The 21,301-nt window shown below is 38.0% G+C and overlaps 1 protein-coding gene across 2 annotated transcripts in view; it reads left to right on the top strand.

Annotated features, from left to right (window-relative positions):
• Positions 1 to 21,301, top strand: part of Fanci (Fanconi anemia, complementation group I) — a 69,122-nt gene that overhangs the window by 24,338 nt on the left and 23,483 nt on the right. For both annotated transcript variants that reach the window (XM_005381555.2, XM_013512604.1), the window contains exons 7-18: positions 941 to 982; positions 1,392 to 1,515; positions 2,074 to 2,159; positions 4,180 to 4,306; positions 6,194 to 6,286; positions 7,627 to 7,763; positions 9,101 to 9,281; positions 11,606 to 11,693; positions 16,908 to 17,038; positions 17,480 to 17,550; positions 18,822 to 18,936; positions 20,883 to 21,005. In XM_005381555.2, coding sequence (XP_005381612.1) covers positions 941 to 982; positions 1,392 to 1,515; positions 2,074 to 2,159; positions 4,180 to 4,306; positions 6,194 to 6,286; positions 7,627 to 7,763; positions 9,101 to 9,281; positions 11,606 to 11,693; positions 16,908 to 17,038; positions 17,480 to 17,550; positions 18,822 to 18,936; positions 20,883 to 21,005 — 1,318 coding nt within the window. The remainder of the gene's footprint in view (positions 1 to 940; positions 983 to 1,391; positions 1,516 to 2,073; positions 2,160 to 4,179; positions 4,307 to 6,193; positions 6,287 to 7,626; positions 7,764 to 9,100; positions 9,282 to 11,605; positions 11,694 to 16,907; positions 17,039 to 17,479; positions 17,551 to 18,821; positions 18,937 to 20,882; positions 21,006 to 21,301) is intronic.

Raw genomic sequence — 21,301 nt, 5'->3', positions numbered from 1 at the left:
ATTGGTTCAATTAGCCAATGAGTGTGTTGATGTTATCAGAGAGGGAGGCCTACTGAATGGAAAATCTTTGGAGTTATTGCCCATCATTCTTACTGAAGAAGATGGAGCCCTTAGGAGACATAAGATAGAGAGACCCAACAATGTTTGGTCAAAAGACCAAACAAACAAACAAAAAAAGATCTCTTACTTAGTTATTTTGGGCATGTAATGGGATGTATATAATTATCCATCTATTCATTTGTTTTTAGTTTATTCAGTAGAATAGACTTTACATTTTTTATTTAACGTATTTGTTCACCTCAGCATATACAATTTCACATCATTCTAGTGACTCTATAGTATTTATTATTATTATTTAGCTAATCTCCAGTTGTTGGATTATTTCTAATTTTTTGCTCTTACAAAAAGTATTACAAAAGCCGGGTGTGGTGGCGCACGCCTGTAATCCCAGCACTCGGGAGGCTGAGGCAGGAGGATCGTTACAAGCTCGAGACCATCCTGGGCTAGAAAGTGAGCTCAAGGCCAGCCTGAACTGCATAGGGAGACCCTGTCTCAAAAAAAAAAAAATTTAGATGACCTTTTAGAATTCCTTTGTAGGTTGTATTTGAAATAGTAAATTGGATGGGTCTGTGGTTAAAGTTGCTAGGTACGTATGTATGTGAAAGTGTGTGTTTTCCCTAATCTCATCAACATTGGGTATAATCATACTTTTTGTTTAGGTATTTGTTACTAGGGATTTAGTTTCCTTGAACTTTTTGTTTTGCTAGTCAGATATGTTAGAGACTGATATTTTATTCTTTTAAATGGTATCTTAAAAATCTTCTTTATCACTATTACAAATGAAACTGGAAATGGTGCTTTTCCTCTTAACTAGTTTTACAAAGTTATATGTAAATAAGTTAAAATGAAATAAACTCATATTCTTCCTCATTTTCTTTAGATGGGATCAACAATATGTAGTCCAACTCACCTCCATGTTCAAGTAAGCATCCTTAATCCCTTTCCCTTTATATCCTGCTTTGTGAACTTGCCTGATAGACATTGAAACAGCAAGCTTAGCTGCCGCTCTCTCTGAGTAACAGCATTGGTACCTCTGTTTTCTGTTAGGGAATTCCCTCCCGTCTCCCTTTGGTTTTATTTCATGTGTAACTGTGATTTTTTTTCCAAGAGGACTTTGCTTTCCTAAGTTTATAAATCCCTCTAAAAGATTCTTCATGAGGGAAAATCAGAGGGAGCAGTTGTGGTATTTTAATATTTACTTTATTTGCTGCTTTCAAATTTTATTTCTAAAGAGATGTTTAATGAAACTTAAAACATTGTAAAGCCCAGAAGTAAATTTGTAAAAACAAGGTAAGTAGGTTGTGGCAGCCTTGTGAATCTCTGATCCACAGGGATGTCCCTCTGACTGCAGAAGAGGTAGAGTGTGTGGTGGAAAAAGTGTTGAAGATGTTCTCAAAATTGAATCTTCAGGAAATACCACCTTTGGTCCATCAGCTTCTAATTCTCTCTGCAAAGGTATAGATAAAAAAATTACTGCTCCTTAATTCTTGTGGTAGGACTGTGGTAGTTATATATGGCAACTCTGCTTTTTTGGTGCGGTTTGTTTACATAGTAGAACACAGATGATTTCATTTCACATGTGGTGATTTGAGCTAGTAAGATCATGCCCCTCAGCCAAGGGAAGGAAACGTGTCATATCTCTTCTACCATAGTTCCATTTTTGTAATACTAAAGGAAATACAGTTTCAGAAAAAGTGGACTGTAGGCTCTTTAAATCTCATATTAGTGGGCGTTTAATGAGCATTTTAAACTCTCTTCCTTTTTTTTTTTTTTTTTTTTTTGTGGTGCTGGGGATTGAACCCAGGGCCTCTGCATGTAAGGCAAGAGCTCTGCCTCTGAGCTGTATCCCCAGTCTATCAAACCCTGTTTCAACTTGAAAGTATCCTATATGTTCCTACTGGATTTTAGGTAGTAGCTTGTTTATTTAAAGTCACACTATAATCCATTAAATTAAAAAGTATTTGATTATCTTTCCTTTTAACTGGGCGAACTTACCTATTTTCCATGTTCCAGGGAAGCAGAAAGAGTGCTCTAAGTGGAGTCATTGCCTTCTTCAGTGAGCTAGACAAGCAGCACCGTGAAGAACTAAGTGGTGATGAGTGAGTAATATAATTTTTTATTTTGTTTGGTTTTGGGTTTTTTCCGGTACCAGGAATTGAACTCATGACCTCACACTTGCCAGGCAGGCGCTGTGCCGCTGAGCTAAATCCCCAGCCCCAAGTGAGTAATATAATTTAGAAACAGCATTTTTACAAATTCATCTTCTCATTTTGTCCCTGAGTAGCTTCATTGCTGTCTTCTCTTTCACCCCTGCCTTCCCTCAGCACAGGACATCTGTGATCCCCTCCCAGCTGCTTAGTTGTAAAGTGATGAGAATTATGCAGCCTCTTGAGCGCTTTTGTTTGCACCTTTCCAGAAAAATAGCAGTAATTGTCCTGTAATATTTGGATTTAAAACTTTTACGTGGCCTACTCTGTGCCAATAAGACTTTGGCCTTGGGGCCTCAGGGATGAACAAGTCAAGGAAGTCCCTGTCCTGTGAGGGGAGTATTAGATTTCACAGAGAAGAGAATATTAGGAAAGTGCCGTGAAGGTAATTAAAAGGGATGGTGCATCCACTGCTTTCAACTGGGTCAAGGAAGGTCTCGGTGAGGAGGTGCTGTTTTAACTCAAGCCTGATCGAAGAGAACCATAATATTTAAATAAAAGGGAACATTTTCAGGTGGAGGAACAGTACAGAGACAGTGGGGCATACCGAGAAAGAGGGTTTTTTTTCAAAGGAAAAATTTGTAGAGTGTTTATTCTCTGCTAGGTACTATTCTTAAGCACTGTAAACCACCTAGCCCTGTTTTATCTCTGTTTTATGTGTGTAGAAACCAAGAAACAGAGGAATTGAGGAATTTCCCAAGATTTCCCAGGAAATGGTGAAGTTGTGATTTAGAACTAGGCAGTTTGGCTAGAAAATTTATGCTGTTAACTCTGGTACATTCCAGCACTTTTACTTTTTTCTTTTTTTTTCTTTTTCTTTTTTTGAGACAGGTATCGCTATGCAGTTCAGTCTGGTCTTGAACTCACCCTGCATCCCAGGCTGGCCTTGGACTCCAGGCAATCCTTGTGCCTCAGCCTCCCAAGTGCTGGGCTCATAGGGCATGGCCCACCACACCTGGCCAATTCTAGTACTTCTGATGTATAATAACTTCTAGTTATTTGGCTTAAAAAAATAGTGTAAAGATGATCTCATATATTAGGAAAAGGTGATAAAACCAGGTTTTGGAAAAAATGCGTTTAGTTTTGACCACATTAGTTATAATGGATTTTAGCATCTTAAATGGAGGTACTGAGCTGGTAATCATGATTTGTAGGCAGAAGTCTGATCTGGAAATAGAGAATGAAAGGGCCTAAAGCTATAGGACCATATAGAATTGTGTAGGGAGAGCATGATGAGAAGAAAACCCAAGACTGAGCTCCATGGGAAAGGATAAGGTGTAGCTATTGAGTGCCCGGGATGGTGCCCTGGAAGATAAGAGAAGACAGCTTTTAGGGAGGAAGTGATTAACTATAAATCTGCTGAATGTTAATTAAGGTAGACCTTTATTGGTTTTGACAATGTAGAGATTATTTATGTATAACTCTTGTAAGAACAGTGAGGTTAGAAGGAAGAAAATGGAAACAAAGCTTTTGTCAATAAGGGGAAGGAGGGTTGTAGGGAGGGGGAGGGGAATGGAAAAAAGAAACAAAATATATCATGTACAGCTACAAATTCCCTATGGTGAATTGGATCACTATGTATATCTAAAATATACCAATAAAAGTAATTTTTTTTTAAAAGGAATTGTCAGATGGCCTTAGATGCAAAGATAGGGAGAGGACAGGATCTGATTGAACTGGGTTGGACTGGGAAGACAGTATTTGATAAGGTGGCAGCAATAATTATAGATAGTGCCTTCTGAAAGTTTTATTGTAAAAGGAAGGGAGAACGGAGCGGTAGAAGTGTACTAACCTTTTGCTCCTAGTGATTACATGAGCTCAGCTTGAGTTGGTCTACTTGTTGATCGAAGCACCTGCACTTGGCTCACTAAATCATAGCTCTTATTTTTCTTATTTTTCTGGCATCTTTTAGGCTGTTGGATCTTGTTACTGTGCCATCAGGTGAACTGCGCCACGTGGAAGGCACCGTGATTCTGCATATTGTGTTTGCCATCAAGCTGGACTGTGAACTAGGCAGAGAACTTCTAAAACTCTTCAAGGTAGCACCGACATGACCTTGAACTCACCATGTAGCCCAAGCTCACCTTGAATTTGAAGCGATTCTTCTGCCTCATCCTCCTGAATGCTGGGATTACAGGAGTGTGCTGTCACACCTGGCATTAAGCCTTTTTTTAATAAATGTTATAGAATGACTTGGATCTAGAAGATCTCTGTCTTTTTTTTTTAATTTGAAAGTAGGAAATATATGATGTCACTGTACCCTTAAGCAAGCCAAAAAGTCCATTTAATAAATCTTTCTTTAAGCATCCTAGTACAAATACATACAAATATATTTGTCCTAGGCCAAAAACATAAAAACTGAAGGCCATTCAGCAGAAATCTAAAAATCTAATTTTAACTGTGTCTTATGTGACCTTCAACCTTGGCTTCTTTTGTTTCATTTCCTTTTTTCTCTTTTCTGAAATAACATCTTGATGTGTAATTTAGTCCTTAAACTCACTGTGTATCTCAGGCTGGCATGGAGCTTGCAGCAGTCCTCCTGCCTCATCCTCCCAAGTGCTGGGATGAAAGGTGGTACACACCTGGCTCAATCTTGGCTTGTGCTTCTCCATTTATGAATTAGGATCTTGCTTATTTTTAGTAGTATATCATGGATTTTTGTGGTGCTAAGCCATTAATCACTAAGTATGATACGTAAAAATAAAAAAATGCTTTGAAAATAGTATACAGATATATGTTTTTATTTTCACCTCATATTTTGAGACAGGGTCTTGCTAAGTTGTCCAAATTGGGCTCAAACCTGCATTAGCCTCTCAGAGTGCTGGGATTACGGGCATAAGCCACCATGCCTGGCTCCAAAATGTTTATGGCTGGTTTTTCTCCTGCAGGATCCAATCAGGCTTCATCCATTGCTTTTATGTCTAGCTAGTCATCTTTTGATTGGTTGCTTTGAAGGTCCTGCCCAGTTGTCTTGTATAATGTTCCACATGGTTTTTTGTTATTGTTGTTTTGTTTTAATTTTGTTCCACATTGTTGGATTTATCTCATTTTTTTCCTCAGGATTAGGTTAAAGTTTTAAGTAAGGAAAAAAAAAAGTTTTTAGTAAGGTCAAGAAATTCTCTGTAAAGGGCCAGCTATGAAATAATTTAGGCCTTGCAGGCCAAGTAATCTCTGTCACAACCACTCAGCTTTACCACGGTAACAAGAGCACAGCCGTGGGCACTGCACTCACAAGTGAGTGTCTCAGTAAAACTATAAACATTTTTTTTGGGTTTTTGAGACAGGCTCTTGCAATGTAGTTCAGGCTGTCCTTGAACTTACTGTGTAGTCCAGGATGCCTCAAACTTGCAGCCTTCTGAGTACTAGGATTATAGGCATGCGCCACCATGCCTGGCTAATAAAACTATATTTATGGACATTGAAATTTGAATTTTATGTAATTTTCATGTTATGAAATACTCTTCCTTTGATTTTCCCCACCCCCCAGTCATTTAAAAACGTAGAAACTGTTCTGTTTACTGGCTATACAGGTTGTTGGGCTTCATTTGGCCAGTGGGCTATAGTTTATGAATTGTTGTTGTATGCATTCTTTCAAGGGACACATAGTATTAAGGTCATCTTCCTGACTCAGTCTCATGGAGTGCTGGCATTGCGCATGTGCACCATCACTCCTGACTCTTGAACCACAAATATTTTGCATTTTGATGAGATTTAGTTTATTAATGCTCTTATGTAACTTATGCTTGGTATTATACTTATGAAATCCTTGCCTAGCCTTAAAGATTTTCTGTGTATTTTCTTCTACAAGTTTCATGGTTTTAACGCTTACACAGTATTTAAGTTTATGATCCATTCAAGGATCTAGTTTTATATAGCTCTGTTATGCTTTTAAAATATAAATAATGATTGTTTTTGGTTTATCTTAGGCAGGACAACAAGGAGATTCCAGTAGCAACTTATGTCCCTTCAGTATTGCTCTCCTTCTCTCTGTAACAAGAATACAAAGATTTGAGGAACAGGTATCGTTAAATGGCACTTTGGTTCCTTCTGTAGTTGGTAAGAAAGAGTAGAGAATCTGTTTGTGTGTTTTTGGTTTTTTTTTTTGGCTTTGGCTTTGGCTTTGGCTTTGGCTTTGGCTTTGGCTTTGGCTTTGGCTTTGGCTTTGGCTTTGGCTTTGGCTTTTTTCCGGTACCGGGAATCAAACTCACGACCTTGCGCTTGCCTGGCAGGCTCTGTGCCACTGAGCTAAATCCCCAGCCCCTATTTTTCTTTCCTAAACAGTTCCACCCCCATCATGTCAGCAGCAAAGCTGCTCTAAGACATGCAGCAGCTTTTGATTTTTCATGGTTTTGGAGCTGCTAGAAGACAACTGAGATTCTTCGTTTATACCTCCACTGTCTGTTGTGCAGTAAGAGGTGGTGAGGTGGGAATAAGGGTGGAGCCCTGTCACACAGCCCAGGTAGCAGGGTGGGAACAGAACTGGGTATCCATCAGCAGTTTTAGTGTGATGAGGTTTTCCAAGAAATTGTCCCTGATTGCCTTAAAATTACAGCGAATAGGTTCATTGCAAGGACAAATATATAAAGTCCTTTACCCATTTTTCTCTCATATTTGTTCTCAGATTTGGGATAATATTTATATTGATTTTTAGCCCTTTTTTGTGTTAAGGAAAGCTTGTTTTGTTTTTGTTTTTACGATACTAAACAGAATGCAGGACCTTAGCCAGGCATGGTGGCGCATGCCTGTAATCCCAGCACTTGGGAGGCTGAGGCAGGAGGATCGTTGCGAGTTCAAGACCAGCCTGGGCTACAAAGTGAGCTCAAGGCCAGTCTGAACTGCAGAGCGAGACCCTGTCTCAAAAAAAGTCCAAAGAAAAAGAATGCAGGGCCTTGTACATACTAGGCAAGTACTGTATCACTGAGCCACATCCCTTGAGCTGTTTTAAAATTTTTTATTTTATTTTATTTTTGGGGGTGTTATGAGGAGTCGAACTCAGGACCTCACACTTACCAAGTAGGTAGTGCACTGCTGAGCTATGTCCCTCACCCCTAAAATTTAATTTAGGAACAGAGTCTTGCCAAGTTGTTCAGGCTGGTCTTGAATTTGGAATCCTCCTGCCCCTATTCTGAATAGTTGGGATTACAAACACATGCGATCACTCCTCACTCAACTCTTTTAAAATCCCACTGAAAGTCATAATTTTTATATCATTTGCATCAATAAATAGTTATCATAGAGATACATATTAGTGACAGATTGTAGGAACAGTTACAAGGTTAAGATTCATAGCATAAGCCATAACTTTTGCTTTATTTCCTATAACTTTTCTTTGATTTTCCTGTTTATTTTATTATATTAGGTGTTTGACCTTTTAAAGACTTCGATTGTGAAAAGCTTTAAAGATCTTCAGCTCCTCCAAGGCTCAAAATTTCTTCAGAATCTAGTCCCTCACAGAACTTGTATTGCAGCCATGATCCTGGAAGTGGTGAAGAGTAGGTGAGTTAGCGGAGCATACTCTAAAAGTAAATGAAGGGCTGGGCGTGGTGGCGCATGCCTGTAATCCCAGCACTTGGGAGGCTGAGGCAGCAGAATCGCTGGGGGTTCGAGACCAGCCTGGGCTACAAAGTGAGCTCAAGGCCAGCCTGAACTGCACAGCGAGACCCTGTCTCAAAAAGACAAAAAAAAAAATAATAATAATAATACGCTAAAAGTAAATGAAGGATTTAGTGTTGGAAAATGCAGTGTGGTACCATGCTTGTGGCCCATCAGAGAAAGCCGATGACTGCACCCATTGGCTTCGTAGATCAAGGATTAATCTTTTAAGATGAGATGAGCAAACTTTCTCCTACGGAAAGATCATTCAGCCTCAGGGCCTGATTGCTTAGCCACCTTGAGAGCAAAAGTATGAAAGTGAAGGAGGTACCTTTGTTCCTTCTGTGATATTGCAACTCTTCACTGGCCTGAGTCTTTACTGACTGCTTTACAAGTGAGTAAAACGTACTAAATTTGAAGTTGACACTTACATGTGTGCTGTACCATTTATACCATATCTATACGTACACAAGTACACATTACATACATATGTATATTTTTTCTGTCACTTGTAGGTGCTGAGATGGGGAGAATTGGGCATGTACTTGGTTTATCTTGATTCCCAGCTCTCCAGGGTTTAAATATTGTTAAATCTGTTGAAATATTACGAGAATTTACTCACGACTATTTCCTTTATTCCGTAGTGCTGCATTATGTGTTGCTGTTTAATAGGTAGAAACAGTTGCATAAAGGTTATGTCACTTCCTGCCATTGTAGGGAATAATATTAAGTGGTACAGTCACTGAGGAGTCTACTGCTTTCCAAGGCTACTGGTAGTTTTAGCTCATGCTGTTGAAATAAGATTATTCATGCTATGTATTGTTTTCTTTGCTAGGCTTTGTGGGTAGAAACTATGGCTATACTTGACCTTGACCCTAGAGGGTATCTGTGGGGAGGGATACAGATTTGTAAGCTTATTTGTAAGTGTTACAGGGAGTAAAAGAAACAGCTTCTGCTCATAAAATCTTAATGGTTATTGCATTAAAATACTCTATATAATCTGTATACTGTATTTTTTTAGTTATTCTGTGTATTTTATTCTATAATGCTCTGTCTGTTCTTGGAAGCACCTTGCCTACCATTCCTCCTACTGTATACCCAGGAATTCCATATTCCCCCGATAAGGTTCATATGTGAAGTGTGTTTGTTTCCCAGGCTAGGGAATGTGTAATGTGGCAGTGAGTGTAAAGGCAGGTGTCGTACTAAGTTTTTCCTTTTAACTAAGATTGGTTTTCTTGTAGTGTTCATAGTTGGGATCACGTAACTCAGGGCCTGGTAGAATTTGGTTTCCTTTTAATGGATTCATATGGGCCAAAGAAGATTCTTGATGGAAAAAGTTTTGAAACCAACTCTGGTCTTTCTAAAATGCCAAGCCAGCATGCGTGTAAGCTGGGAGCCGATATCCTGCTGGAAACTTTCAAGGTGAGACTGTAATTTGGCAGCCATTGCTTTGTTGTTGTTGTTTGTTTATTTTTTGTTTTATGAGGCAGGGTCTTGCTAGGCAGCTCAGGCTGTCCTTGAACTCCCTATGTAGTCCAGGCTGACCTGGAACTCAAGGTGATTCCCCTGCCTTGGCCTCCCAGCGGCTGAGATTACAAGTGTGTCCCACCATGCCCAGCCCCATTCGCTGTTTTTGTTGAAAAATAGAAGACATTTGCCTGGGGCTTTGGTGGAAAGGAAATTTGAGTCTGCAGTAGGTTGACATATATGACAGAGCTTGGGATGGTATTGGAGCATTACAGGTCCAATCTGATGGAATACTTCTAGGGGGTCGATCTGGGTGTCAAATCCAGGGTCTTGTGCTTACTGAGGAAGCACTGGCCCACCGAGCACATCCCCAACCCACTGCTCTTTTCTGTAGAGTTTCCATTCATTGTATTTCATTTATTTCTGACTGTCCTTAAAAGTTTAAATGCAACATAGGTTTTGCATGGTTTTTTCTTTCCTCCAGCAGAAAATTACTTCTGTTTTATTTTGTTTCAGTGCTCTTTGCTTATACAAAAAATAATTTTTAAGTCAATATAAAACATCAAACTTGAATTAAGTTTATTGGTTCGTTGTTTTTAAAGGAATTTACATTTTTTATATTCTCAAATTACATTGTCATCTCAATATTCTCAGTTTTCAAAATTTGTTGCCTTTTAAATAAAAAAAAGCAAAGTCATATCTGGTGCTAAGCATCTATGTTAGTGATTCCTCCAAGATATCTTTTGGACATTCAGTAGTTTAGTGTAACCATAAACAAGAATGTTAACCTACCAAGAATGTGAGGAGGCTAGTATAAATATAAATTTAATGTTTTATCCATAACAGCATAAAATAGTCCTTGAGTTAAAAGTGGATTTGATGATATAAATGACCCTTTTTAACCGTAGCATAACTAAATGTTTCTTCAAATATGCTTTTGTTTTAAATTCATATTTGTCAAAACTAGAGGTTCTGATTTCATGGGTGTTGGCTTTATCAAAACATCTGTAGAGCATATAATTGCAGACGGAATCAGTAACAATCTGAAATCTGAATGAAATGAATCTGTTAATCTCAAAGTAACCAAGTTAAGAATTTGAACTAAAATTCAAATGAAAATTCAGAATTTTTTGCGGTTGTACTGGGAATTGAACTCAGGACCTTGTGCTTGCCAGCCCAGCATTATGCCACTGAGCTGTATCCCCAGCCCTGAAAATTCACAATGGGTCATTTTCTTTCACTCTTTTTTTTCCTTTTTGTAACTGGGGATTTGAAGCCAGGACCTTATACCTAGAGCAAGAATTCTACTACTGAACTCCATCTGCAGCCCTTTTTTTGTTTGAGACAAACAATAAGTTGGCCGGGCTGGCCTCGATTTTTTTTGTGTGGGTGGGGGGTGTTTCTTTTTGAGACAGGGTCTCGCTATGCAGTTCAGGCTGGTCTCAAAGTCCAAACGATCCTCCTGCCTCAGCCTCCCAAGTGCTGGGATTACAGGGATGCACCACCACACCCGGCCTTTTGGCTTCAAATTTTGGATTCTTCTGCCTCAGCCTCCTGAGTAGATGAGATTATACGTAGTGTGCCACATGCCCAGCTCAGAATGGGTCTTTTATAGCCAAGTGCTTTGTTCCTTCAAACTGAGAAGCAATGAGTGAAATTTTTTTCTTATTCTGTGCTCCCTCTCTCCCTTTCTTCTTTCATGCTGAGAATTGACCTCAGGACCTTTGACCAACTATATCTCCAAGCTTTTTTTTTTTTTTTTAAGATAGGATATTGGCAATTTGTCCAGCCTGGACTCGAACTTGGAATCCTCCCATCTCAGCCTTCCACAGTGCTACAATTACAGGCATGTACCACTATGCCTGGCTTGATTTTTTTTTTTTTTTTTCTAAAGATTTTCACAGGTCTTGAATTTTAATTTTCAGAATAAAAGTTATGAGTGCTGTCAGAAATAAGGATGTTGGCCTATATTGGATACTAAAGTAGAATTACTTCTCTTTGATAGCTGACCTTAGATGTCATATTTGTATCATGTGATCTGTACTTTTAGGCTGATAAACATGATATTTACCTTGTTAATGAATCATACAAACACAGAATGAGGGCGGAGTTGTGTTTCTGTTTTTCCAGATGATTCACATTAATGTTCTGATATGTCTGAAATGAACAGTTGAGTTTTACCGTATCTGAAGTATTCTTACCCTGCCTAATATACATGATGCACTTACTATGCTGAAGGTCACCAAGGAATATTTTATTGGTTGTGTTTTTTTTTTCAGATCCATGAGATGATCCGACAAGAAATTCTGGAGCAAATCCTCAACCGGGTTGTTACCAGAGCTTCCACTCCCATCAATCATTTCTTAGGTACTGAGCTTTTAAAGGCTGAATACTGTTCTTAGGGATATTATCATTTAAATATCATACAGATTTGGTCCTAGAAAAGTGTTGAGTGATGCAGTGCCTTGTGATGCAGTGTCTTTGGTTATGGTGACAGTGAGGTGTCAGTCCCCGTACATTGTCTTTAGTGGTCAGCAGGGAAGGGAGCATTTAACTGCGTGAACCTCCAGTTTGCACCAGCATTCTCTCATCTCTCAGCACTTCCCAGGTGAGTGCTGTCCTTCTGACGCTGTAACTTAGACATCTGGAAGCCAGTACTTCGCTTCCTGGTAACTTCTGAAAGTGTTACTTATAGCACATACCCCCTCATGTCTAGGTCCACTGCCTTTTTCTTAGTCACCGATTTTTGTTTTTCTGTATCATTCAACACTGTGCACAACTTCCCTAAGACTTTTCTGTTAGATTCTCTTGTAATTATAATAGCTTCTTGTCCTGCCTGTGACCTTTTTTCTCCTTTAGTGGTAACTTTTATGTCTTGTGCCCTTCAGTGTCAGGATTTGGAAAAGCTCAGCACTTAAAGTAGCGTCTTATTCCACTCTCCCCACTCTTTACAGCTTTACTAAGTTATAATTGAAATATAACCTTCGTATTTAAAGTATAACGGTACAATTTCTTTTGACGTGGGTATACACCTGTGAAGCCATTGCCACAGTCAAGATGAATATACGTGTCACACACAGTTGCCTCCTAGAGTCTTGATATTCTGTTCTTATCCCGTGCTTCATCCCCTTTGCCATCTCATTTGATCTGCTTTCTGTCATAATAAATTCATACGTGGAGGGGTGCTGGGGATTGAATCTAGGACTTTGTGCGTGCTAAGCACACACTCTTCCATGGAGCTACACCTCCAGCCCTTAAATGTCATTTAAAACATTTTATGTAGATGGAATAATACAGTATACACTTTTTATATCTGGCTTCTTTCACACAGCATCGTTCTTTTGAGATTTATCTGTGATTGTTATGTATATTAATATAGTAGTTGATTCCTTTTTATTATACTATTCTAATACATAGCTACAGTTTGTTTATCCATTCACCTGAGGATAGTTATTTCTAACTTGGTTATCATGAATAAAGGTGTTGTGCTGGGCGTGGTGCGTACACCTGTAATTGCAGCATGTGGGAGGCTGAGGCAATAGGGTTGCTGTGAGTTCAAGGCCAGCCTGGACTGCATAGTAAGACACTGTCTCTAAACAACAACAAAAAACTGAGCATTCATGTATGTCTTCTTCTTTCTCCTGGAAAAATGCCTAGTAGTAGATTGTGTACATCATGTAGTAGATACATGGTCTGTAGTTTAAGAAACTGCTAGACTCTCCCAAAGTGATGGTACCATTTTGCATTCTTCCAGCAGTGTTTCTAGTTGCTCTGTATTGTCACCAGTACTTGGTATGATTGTTCTTTCTATTTTTATTTTTTGGCTTTTTTGAGACAGGCGCTCACTATGTAGTTCAGACTAGCCTCGAATTCACAGTGATCCTCCTGCCTCAGCCTCCTGAGTGCTGAGATTACAGGCCTGCACCAGGCCCTAATTGTTCTTTTTAATACTAGGCATTCTGACCAAACAGCTTGAGTTTTGATTGATACTAACTTGAATCTGTAAATCAGTTTGGGATCTTAACAATAGTGAATCTTCTTACTCATAGGCACAGGGTAGCTTTCCATTGAGTTAGCCCTGTAAATTTTATCAACGTGGTTTTGCAGTTTTCATTGTGTGAGTCTTATATAAATGTTGTCAGATTTAGCTCTAAATATTTTCTAATTTTTTGAGGCTGATGTGAGTGATACACTATTTTTGTATTTTAATTTTTGATTAAGTATGCAAGAAGAAAAAATAAAACAAAAAAATTGTGCAAGAAGATGTCCAGTTGCTTTTTTATGTTGACCTAGTATCATGTAGCCTGCTTAATCTACTTGTTCTAATAGCTTTCTTGTGATTTTTTTAAAAAACTGTATAATGTTCCACATGGAAGTTACACTATTTATGAATCAAGACATTCCTGGTACCGGTAATTGTATCTTTTCGTTTTGTTTTGTTTTTTGTCAGCCTGGCTACAGGCTGTAAGTTTTAAAATAACCTGTCAGAGAATGCGCTTTGGTTTAAATTTTCTGTTTTTTTTTTTTAATGTTCATTTTCAGTGATTTTTGCTCTTTATTACTTTTTCCTTTTGCTTTTTTTGGTGTTTGTTGTGCTATTTTTAGTGAGTGAAAAAAAAAAATAGAAGAATAGCATTTCATGACCTGCAAAATTTAGATTTCCAAGGCCATATATATAATATTGGAACTTGGCCTTTGGTGCCCCTTCATTTGTATAAACTCTTGCTTCCTGTTGTCCCAGCAGAGGTGAGTAGTTAGGACATACATCAGTATGGCCTGTAAAGCCTCAAGTATTTACCTTCTGGCCCTTTATAGATAAGTTTTCTGACTCTGCTTTGTTATGTTTACCTGGATATTTATGCTTTGTTTCTTCTTTCTTCTTAATGTTCCAAATCTCCTCTTGTGGGAAGGATTTTTAATTACAAATTCTGTTTCTTTAATAGAAATAGTACTATTCAGATTATCTGTATCTTTTGAGTAAACTTTGGCAGTTTCTGTCTGTGAATGAATTTGACCATTTCATCTAAGTTATTAACTCTGTTGCTATAAAGTTTTTCAAAATGAGAGCCAGGCGTGGTAGTACATGCCTGTAATCCCAGTACTCAGGAGGCTGAGCCAGGAGCATCCTTGTAAGTTCAAGGGCAGCCTGCATAGTGAGACCCTGTCTCAAAAAGACCAAAAAACAAACAAAAAAAAATTGTTCTAGGTGTTCCTTTTAATGTGTCTAGAATCTGTGTTACTTTCCTGATTTGTCTGGCAAATTGATTGACTTTATTGAAATTCACAACCCTCCTTTGGCCCTGTTGAATTTTTCTGTTGATACCTGCTTTACTTGTTTGCTTCCTTTCTTCTACTTTGAGTTTAGTGTGTTCTTCCTTTGATTGGAAACTTAGGTCATTAATTTGAGACCTTTCTCTTTTTGCGGGGAGGGGTACCGGGAATCAAACTCAGGACCTTACGCAGGCAGGCACTGTACCACTAAACTAAATCCCTGGCACCCCCCCCCTTTTTTTTTCTTTTTTTTTTTTTTGAGACAGGGTTTCCCTATGAAGTTTAGACTGACCTTGAACTTACTATGTAGCCCAGCCTGGCCTCAAACTCATAGTGATCCTCCTGCCTCAGCTTCCCAAGTGCCTGTGCATGTGCGACTGTGCCCAGCTCTTTCTCTTTTTTTAACACAAGCATTAAACTATAATTTTTCCACTAAATATTGCTTTAGCTTCACCTCATAAATTTTATTTTCATTTAGTTTCAAATTCTTCTAAATTTCTGTTACTTGTTCTTTAACCCAGAAATGTGTTGTTTAGTGTCCAAATATTTGTTTGTTTTTTTTTAAGATATGTGTTACTGATTTCTAATTTGTAGTCAGAGAACTTACTTTATGTCATTGATTCTCTTAAATTTATTGAGCTACAGCTTTCTAACTAGTTTCTGCCTATAGCAGTTCAACCTGCATATTGGCACCAGACGATTTAGTACTCCTGAAATACTATTATGTGACTCTGTATTCATCAGTATTTTCATTTATAAACTATTCATTTATAAACTTTTTATCCTAGAACTTCAAGTCTGTGACAGTTTTCCAGTGTACTTATCCTATTTATCCTCAGATATGTACTTTGCTGAATCCTTCACCCCAATTCCACTTATCCTCCCCATCATCCTCTGAATGCCATTCTTATTCTTACCTTTCTTATATTTTTATATAAAGCATATTTTTCCAGTTCTTTGTGCATTTAAATGGTACTCATCTTTCAGAAGTTAGTTTAAATTCCTCCTCATTGCTTTCCTAAAATACACCACTTCATCATGATTTCATTTGCTTTGTTTTGTTTGAGTCAGGGTCTCAGTATGTAATTCTGGCTGGCCTTGAACTCACTGTGTAGCCCAGTTTGGCCTCCAGTTTATGGTGATCCTCCTGCCTCAGCCTCCTAAGTGCTGGGATTATACCAGCACCAGTATGCACCATCACACCCAGTGATCTCTCTTTTTGAGACCCTGTTTAAACTCTGTTTAGCTGGATGTGGTAGTACATACCTGTAATCCCAGCACTCAGGAGGCTGAGGCAGGAGTATCACTTCAAGTTCAAAGCCAGTCTGGGCTACATAGTAAGTTCAGGGACAGCCTAGGTTACACACAAACAAACAAAAAAATAAAAACAAAACTCTCTTCACCATTTGGTAAGCAATAAATGTTTGAAATTACTAGATATTGATGTCATTCTGTAACTCTTAATTTTCTTTTTGCTTTTAACTAAACTATTAGAATTCTTAAAAGAAGAGACCCATGTGTTATGCTTTATATATTTCTAATAGGATCAGATTATGTTTATGCATAATAAAAATTTTCAAATATTGCTTAATTTTTAGTTTGGAAATGGGAACATATGTGTTGTTTTGGCCATGTAATAGGGTTCTTCCTTTCTTTAGACAGGTTTTTTTTTTGTTGTTTAGGTTTTTGTTTGCTTTGTTTTGTTGTTTCCTGTCCTTTTTAATATTTTTATTTTGAGACAGCATCTCGCTAAATGGCCCAGACTGGGCTTGAACTTGCAGTCTTTGTGCCTTAGCCTCCTGAGTAACTGAGATTATAGGCCACTGTGCCTGGCTCCTCTAGACAGTTTAGTTGTTGAAGTCTTGTGCTATCACAAAAAGGGCTAAAAGTATCCTGGTTATACTGACTGAAGAGAATGTAGGTATAATTAGAAATTTTTATTACATTGTATTTGGCTTAAGGAAACAAAACTTTTTTAGCCACTCATGCCTGTAGTCCCAGCACTCAGGAGGCTGATCCAGGAGCATCGTTGCAAGTTCGAGAGCAGCCTGGGCTACAAAGTGAGCTCAAGGCCAGCCTGAACTGCTTAGCAAGATCCTGTCTCAAAAAGACCAAAAAAGGGCTGAGAATATAGCTCAGTGGCATAAGCGCTTGCCTGGCAAGCACAGGACCTGAGTTCGATTCCTAATACCAAAAAAAAGAAAAAGACCAAAAAAAACCCCAATAAAATGTTTTGCAATTTGTCTCCCCATATTTATTTTAAATATCTTTAGTTACTTGAGGCATTTGAGTATATATTCTGTCTTACAGACTTGCTTTCAAGTGTCATCCTCCATGCACCCTTAGTTCTTCAGGGTTGTTCTTCTAAAGTCACAGAAGCTTTTGAATATTTGTCCCTCCTGCCCCTTCAGACTGTATATGGGCTGCTTAAAGCAGTGCAGGTAAGTCTCCTGACATCTGAGGCAACTTACCAAAACTGGTTTAATTGTCTATTGGAAAACTGCTATATTTCTTTTTTTTATTAGATACATTTCTTTATAGATACATATATCCAAGAAATGCTTTTGAGTTTGAAATGTAAAACCTTATGTTAAAGGGAAAGAGCAGTAGTGACCCCTCTTCATAGCACATTTCTCTCCTCTAGCTCATTTCATGTTAGTGAAGTAACTGACAGTCCCTAGAAAACTGTTGAATACAGTGGGCTTATAAGATGTTTGTAGCAGTTTCAATTTGTTAAGTGTAATCAACATTCAAACATGTCTGTAAAACAAAACCAAAGTTCTTGGTAGAAGCCAGATGCTAGCAATATTTATTAAGTAGAGATGAGTTAAAGTTCATAAGCAAACTTATCTGTTTTTATTCACTGAATTTTCCCTCTTCAGCCACTTCTTAAAGTCAGCATGTCTATGAGAGACTCCTTGATACTCGTCCTCCGAAAAGCCATGTTTGCAAGGTATGGAGCATTCCTTGAGTCGCAGGAAGTTATGTCTTCTAATGTTAGGACTAAAAGATAACTCTGCTGTCCTCCCGTACTACCTGTTCACAGCGGCCATGCAAATATCTAATCCAGCAGAGCACACTCAGCAAGTAAGGCATTATTCTAAGTGCCTTCTGTACTCTTTTCATTTAGTCTCCAGGGCAACTCTGCAAAGGGAAAAAAAATCTCAATTCCTGATTACCAGATAAGGAAATTAAGACTTAGAGAAGATTGGTGACTTTTCAGAGGTCAAAGAGTAGATGATTGTGAAAGTAATCTAATGTCAGAGCTTGCGATTTCAAGTGCTGTGCTGTACCGCCCCTTGAGTCAGCTCAGGGACAAGTGCCATTGCCACATTCTCTGACACTTGAGCGGGCAGCAGCACCAAAGGGAAAAGCACTTTAGTTAAGAAGAGTAAATATACTTAACCTCATTTTAGTGAACGTGGACTAGTGGCTTGTTAGACCCAATGAGCTGTTGAGGGGCTAAATTCTGTTTGTTAGCTCATCCAGTGCCTCCTGACCTCTCTTTATTTAATGGTATAAAAGGTAAGGGTGATAGTACTGTCTCCTAACAATAAAATGAAACCGTAACATGTGGAAACCATTTGTTATTTTAAGGATAAAATAGCACTCTTAAGGTCACATTGACCATATCATAATATATTTGTGAATATCCAGAGTTAGCTAGTAAATAGCCATGTTGTTATCTCTGTTTTAGAAGTGACGGTTTTCTCCTTTCTCACACCCACCCACCGGCATAGCTGATAGGCCAAGATTGTGTGTTGTAGTATCTGTAACAGGAATCAGTTGAGCCTCAGCAAGCACATGAACGTGTCGTTTTTCTGGATAGAGGATTTACATGACACAGGGTACTGTAGTCCTGGGTGAAGAAAAGGGAGCTCGAGAGGAGCAGTCCATCAGGCACAATAGTCTTTGCTAATTTCCTTTGCTCTACTCTCATCCCCACAAAGAAAGCAGGATGAAGCACAGTACTGATAGAGTCATGACATGAGGTAGATATTAAACAAATTGATCTGAACTGTCTCACTGTTAATTGATCCTCCTGTCTCACTTCCCAAATGAGCTTATTTCAAACATAAACTGCTGCTTATTTCAAACATAAACTCAGTTTTGTGTTTCATTGTTTATGCAGACACCTTTTTTTGTGGAACTAACTGGGTTTTTCCTGCATATTCTTATGAAATGAGTGGTGCTCAATAACTTTTCTGTGTATTTCTGAGCTAGACAGCTTGATGCCCGAAAATCTGCAGTTGCTGGGTTTTTGCTACTCCTGAAGAACTTCAAAGTTTTGGGCAGCCTGTCATCCTCCCAGTGCAGTCAGTCCATTGGCGTCAGTCAGGTAAGGATTGTTCACACTGGCATTGATATAGGAGGCAAATACCCAAGTCATTTTCTTATTCCTGTTATGGTTGGAAGAGTGCGCCTGAACCTGAGAACTTCATGATGATGACGATGATACCAACCAAGACGTGGTGTATGTTGGATGATACTATGCAGTGCAGAGGTCACTAGCCTCAATGTGGCTGTGAAACTAAACACTTGATTAAAATGGGGCTAGTCCAGAGTGAGTTGTGCTATGTATATAAAAATCCTATTTTGAAGATCTAGTGTGAAATAGAAGAATGTAAAATACCTCTATTTTGGTTATGTTTGGGTTAAATAAAATATTAAAATTTATTTCACCTGTTGTAGTTGTTAAGTTGTATTTTACTTTCTTAATATGACTACTGGAAATTTTTAAATTATATATGTGGCTTGCACTTACGCTTCATAATTGCTCGCTTTTGTTAAGTAGCACTGCACTATCCAGTACTACTTAAGTGCTTTGTATTTGTTATCTCATTTAATCTTCACAGTAATTCTCTGAGGATACATACTACTATTATACCCATTTTAAAAATAAGTCAATGCATTGGGCATGGGGGTGCATGTTTGGGAAGTGAGACAGGAGGATCACTGTTGAATTCAAGGCCAGTGTGAGTTCAAGACTGACCTGAACTACATAGCAAGACTGTCCAAAAAAAACAAAAGAACCTTGAAAAGTCAGTTTACTTACTTTACATATGCATGTCTATTAACCCTTGTGATCTAAGAAGTCAAAACTTTTTACAGTAATTTGATGATCTAGGCTTTGGAACAATAAAACTGTCTTCATGATTTAAACGGTGTACTATAAATTGATGGAACAATGAAATTGTTTTATGGTGTAAATGGCATGTGTTACTATGTAACTTACAAGTGGATTTATCGTACTTATTTTTTTTTATTTTAAAGAGTAAAAGAAGGATAACATAATAATATGGGGGGCTTACCAAGTTACAGACAAAGTGGTAGGAAATTATCAATGGTTTGTTTTGTATATATCGTACTTATATTTAATTAGGAATCCTTTATTTCCCTAGTATAACTGTATACAACTTTTATCTGTAACATATAGCCTTAGATTAAATATTAAGAACACTGGGTATTGTTTGTTATTCCCATTTTAAGGATTAAAAAAACTTTCTTTGGATTAAAAAAACTAAGATTGAGAGATTGAATAATTTGCTCAAGGTCATATATTCAGTGAAGGGTAGAACTTGACTTCAGTGTAAATATCTTACTATTAAGCCTGGTGTAAAGATTAGTAAGGATTTGGAAATTCTTAGTGGTGTTTTGTATTTGTGTTTTTCTAGTACTGGGGATTGAACCCAGGGCCTCTTGTGTGCTAGGCAAATGCTGTACTGAGCTACATTCCAGCTACTCTTTCCCCTTTTAATTTTATTCTATTTTGAGGCAGGGCCTTACTAAGTTGCCTAGGCTGGCCTCAAACTCGTGATCTTCTGCCTCAGCTTCTAGAGTAACAGATTGTAGACATGTGCTGCCATACCCAGTGGCAGTTTTATTTTAAATTAAATAAAGTATGTTAGTTCTTTTTTGTGTCCATTTCTGAACAAAAGAATGTCTTTAAGCCTCTAGAATTTGTGGTAGTAAAGAGATGGATTCTGTTAGGAATTAAAACTAAGGAAGTATCTAATAAAGTGATCAGTGCTTCCTAAGAAGCTGGCATTGTCAAGGAAACCTTGAAGAACAGGAGTTGATTTTATTAAAATGCTTGAAAATTCTTATTCTAAACCAGAATGGCACGTATCACTGCATGGTAATGATGGTGTCTGCCTCAGTCCTGGGTTTCAGCATAGGAAGGCTAAGTAATAAGTTTCTCTGACCAAGAACATAGGCTCATTTTCTTCCTTAATGGAAATTACTTTGGTAAACTAGACATGCACTGGCTTCTCTTTCTTTCAGGTTCATGTGGACGTTCATAGCCGTTATAATTCTGTTGCCAATGAAACATTTTGCCTTGAAATTTTGGATAGTTTGAGGAGATGCTTAGGCCAACAGGCTGATGTCCGAGTCATGCTTTATGAGGTAAGTCAGTAAAGTGGAAGGAATATGTCCGTCATTAACATTCTTTTTTATGTTGACTTTTTTTTCCTATTATAAAAGTATAGTAGTTGTGCCCTTACAGAGTTAGGACCAGAAGGTTGTGATAGTGAGTCAAAAAGATACTGTAATTGTAAATAGTACTTGATATTTTTCATATTTTAATTTGAAATATTTAAATATACTACTGATTTGCCAGACTTTTGATTTAAGATCAAATTTGCTATTCGTAACTTCCTGTTTCTTGTATAGGCCATTCCCTATATTGGTTATATTGGTTA

The sequence above is a fragment of the Chinchilla lanigera genome, unplaced genomic scaffold, assembly GCF_000276665.1.
Source record: "Chinchilla lanigera isolate Chin_1 unplaced genomic scaffold, ChiLan1.0 scaffold00015, whole genome shotgun sequence".
Classification (NCBI taxonomy): domain Eukaryota; kingdom Metazoa; phylum Chordata; class Mammalia; order Rodentia; family Chinchillidae; genus Chinchilla; species Chinchilla lanigera.
The sequence above is the reverse complement of the archived record's forward strand: the minus strand, read 5'-3'. Positions and strand labels throughout refer to the sequence as shown.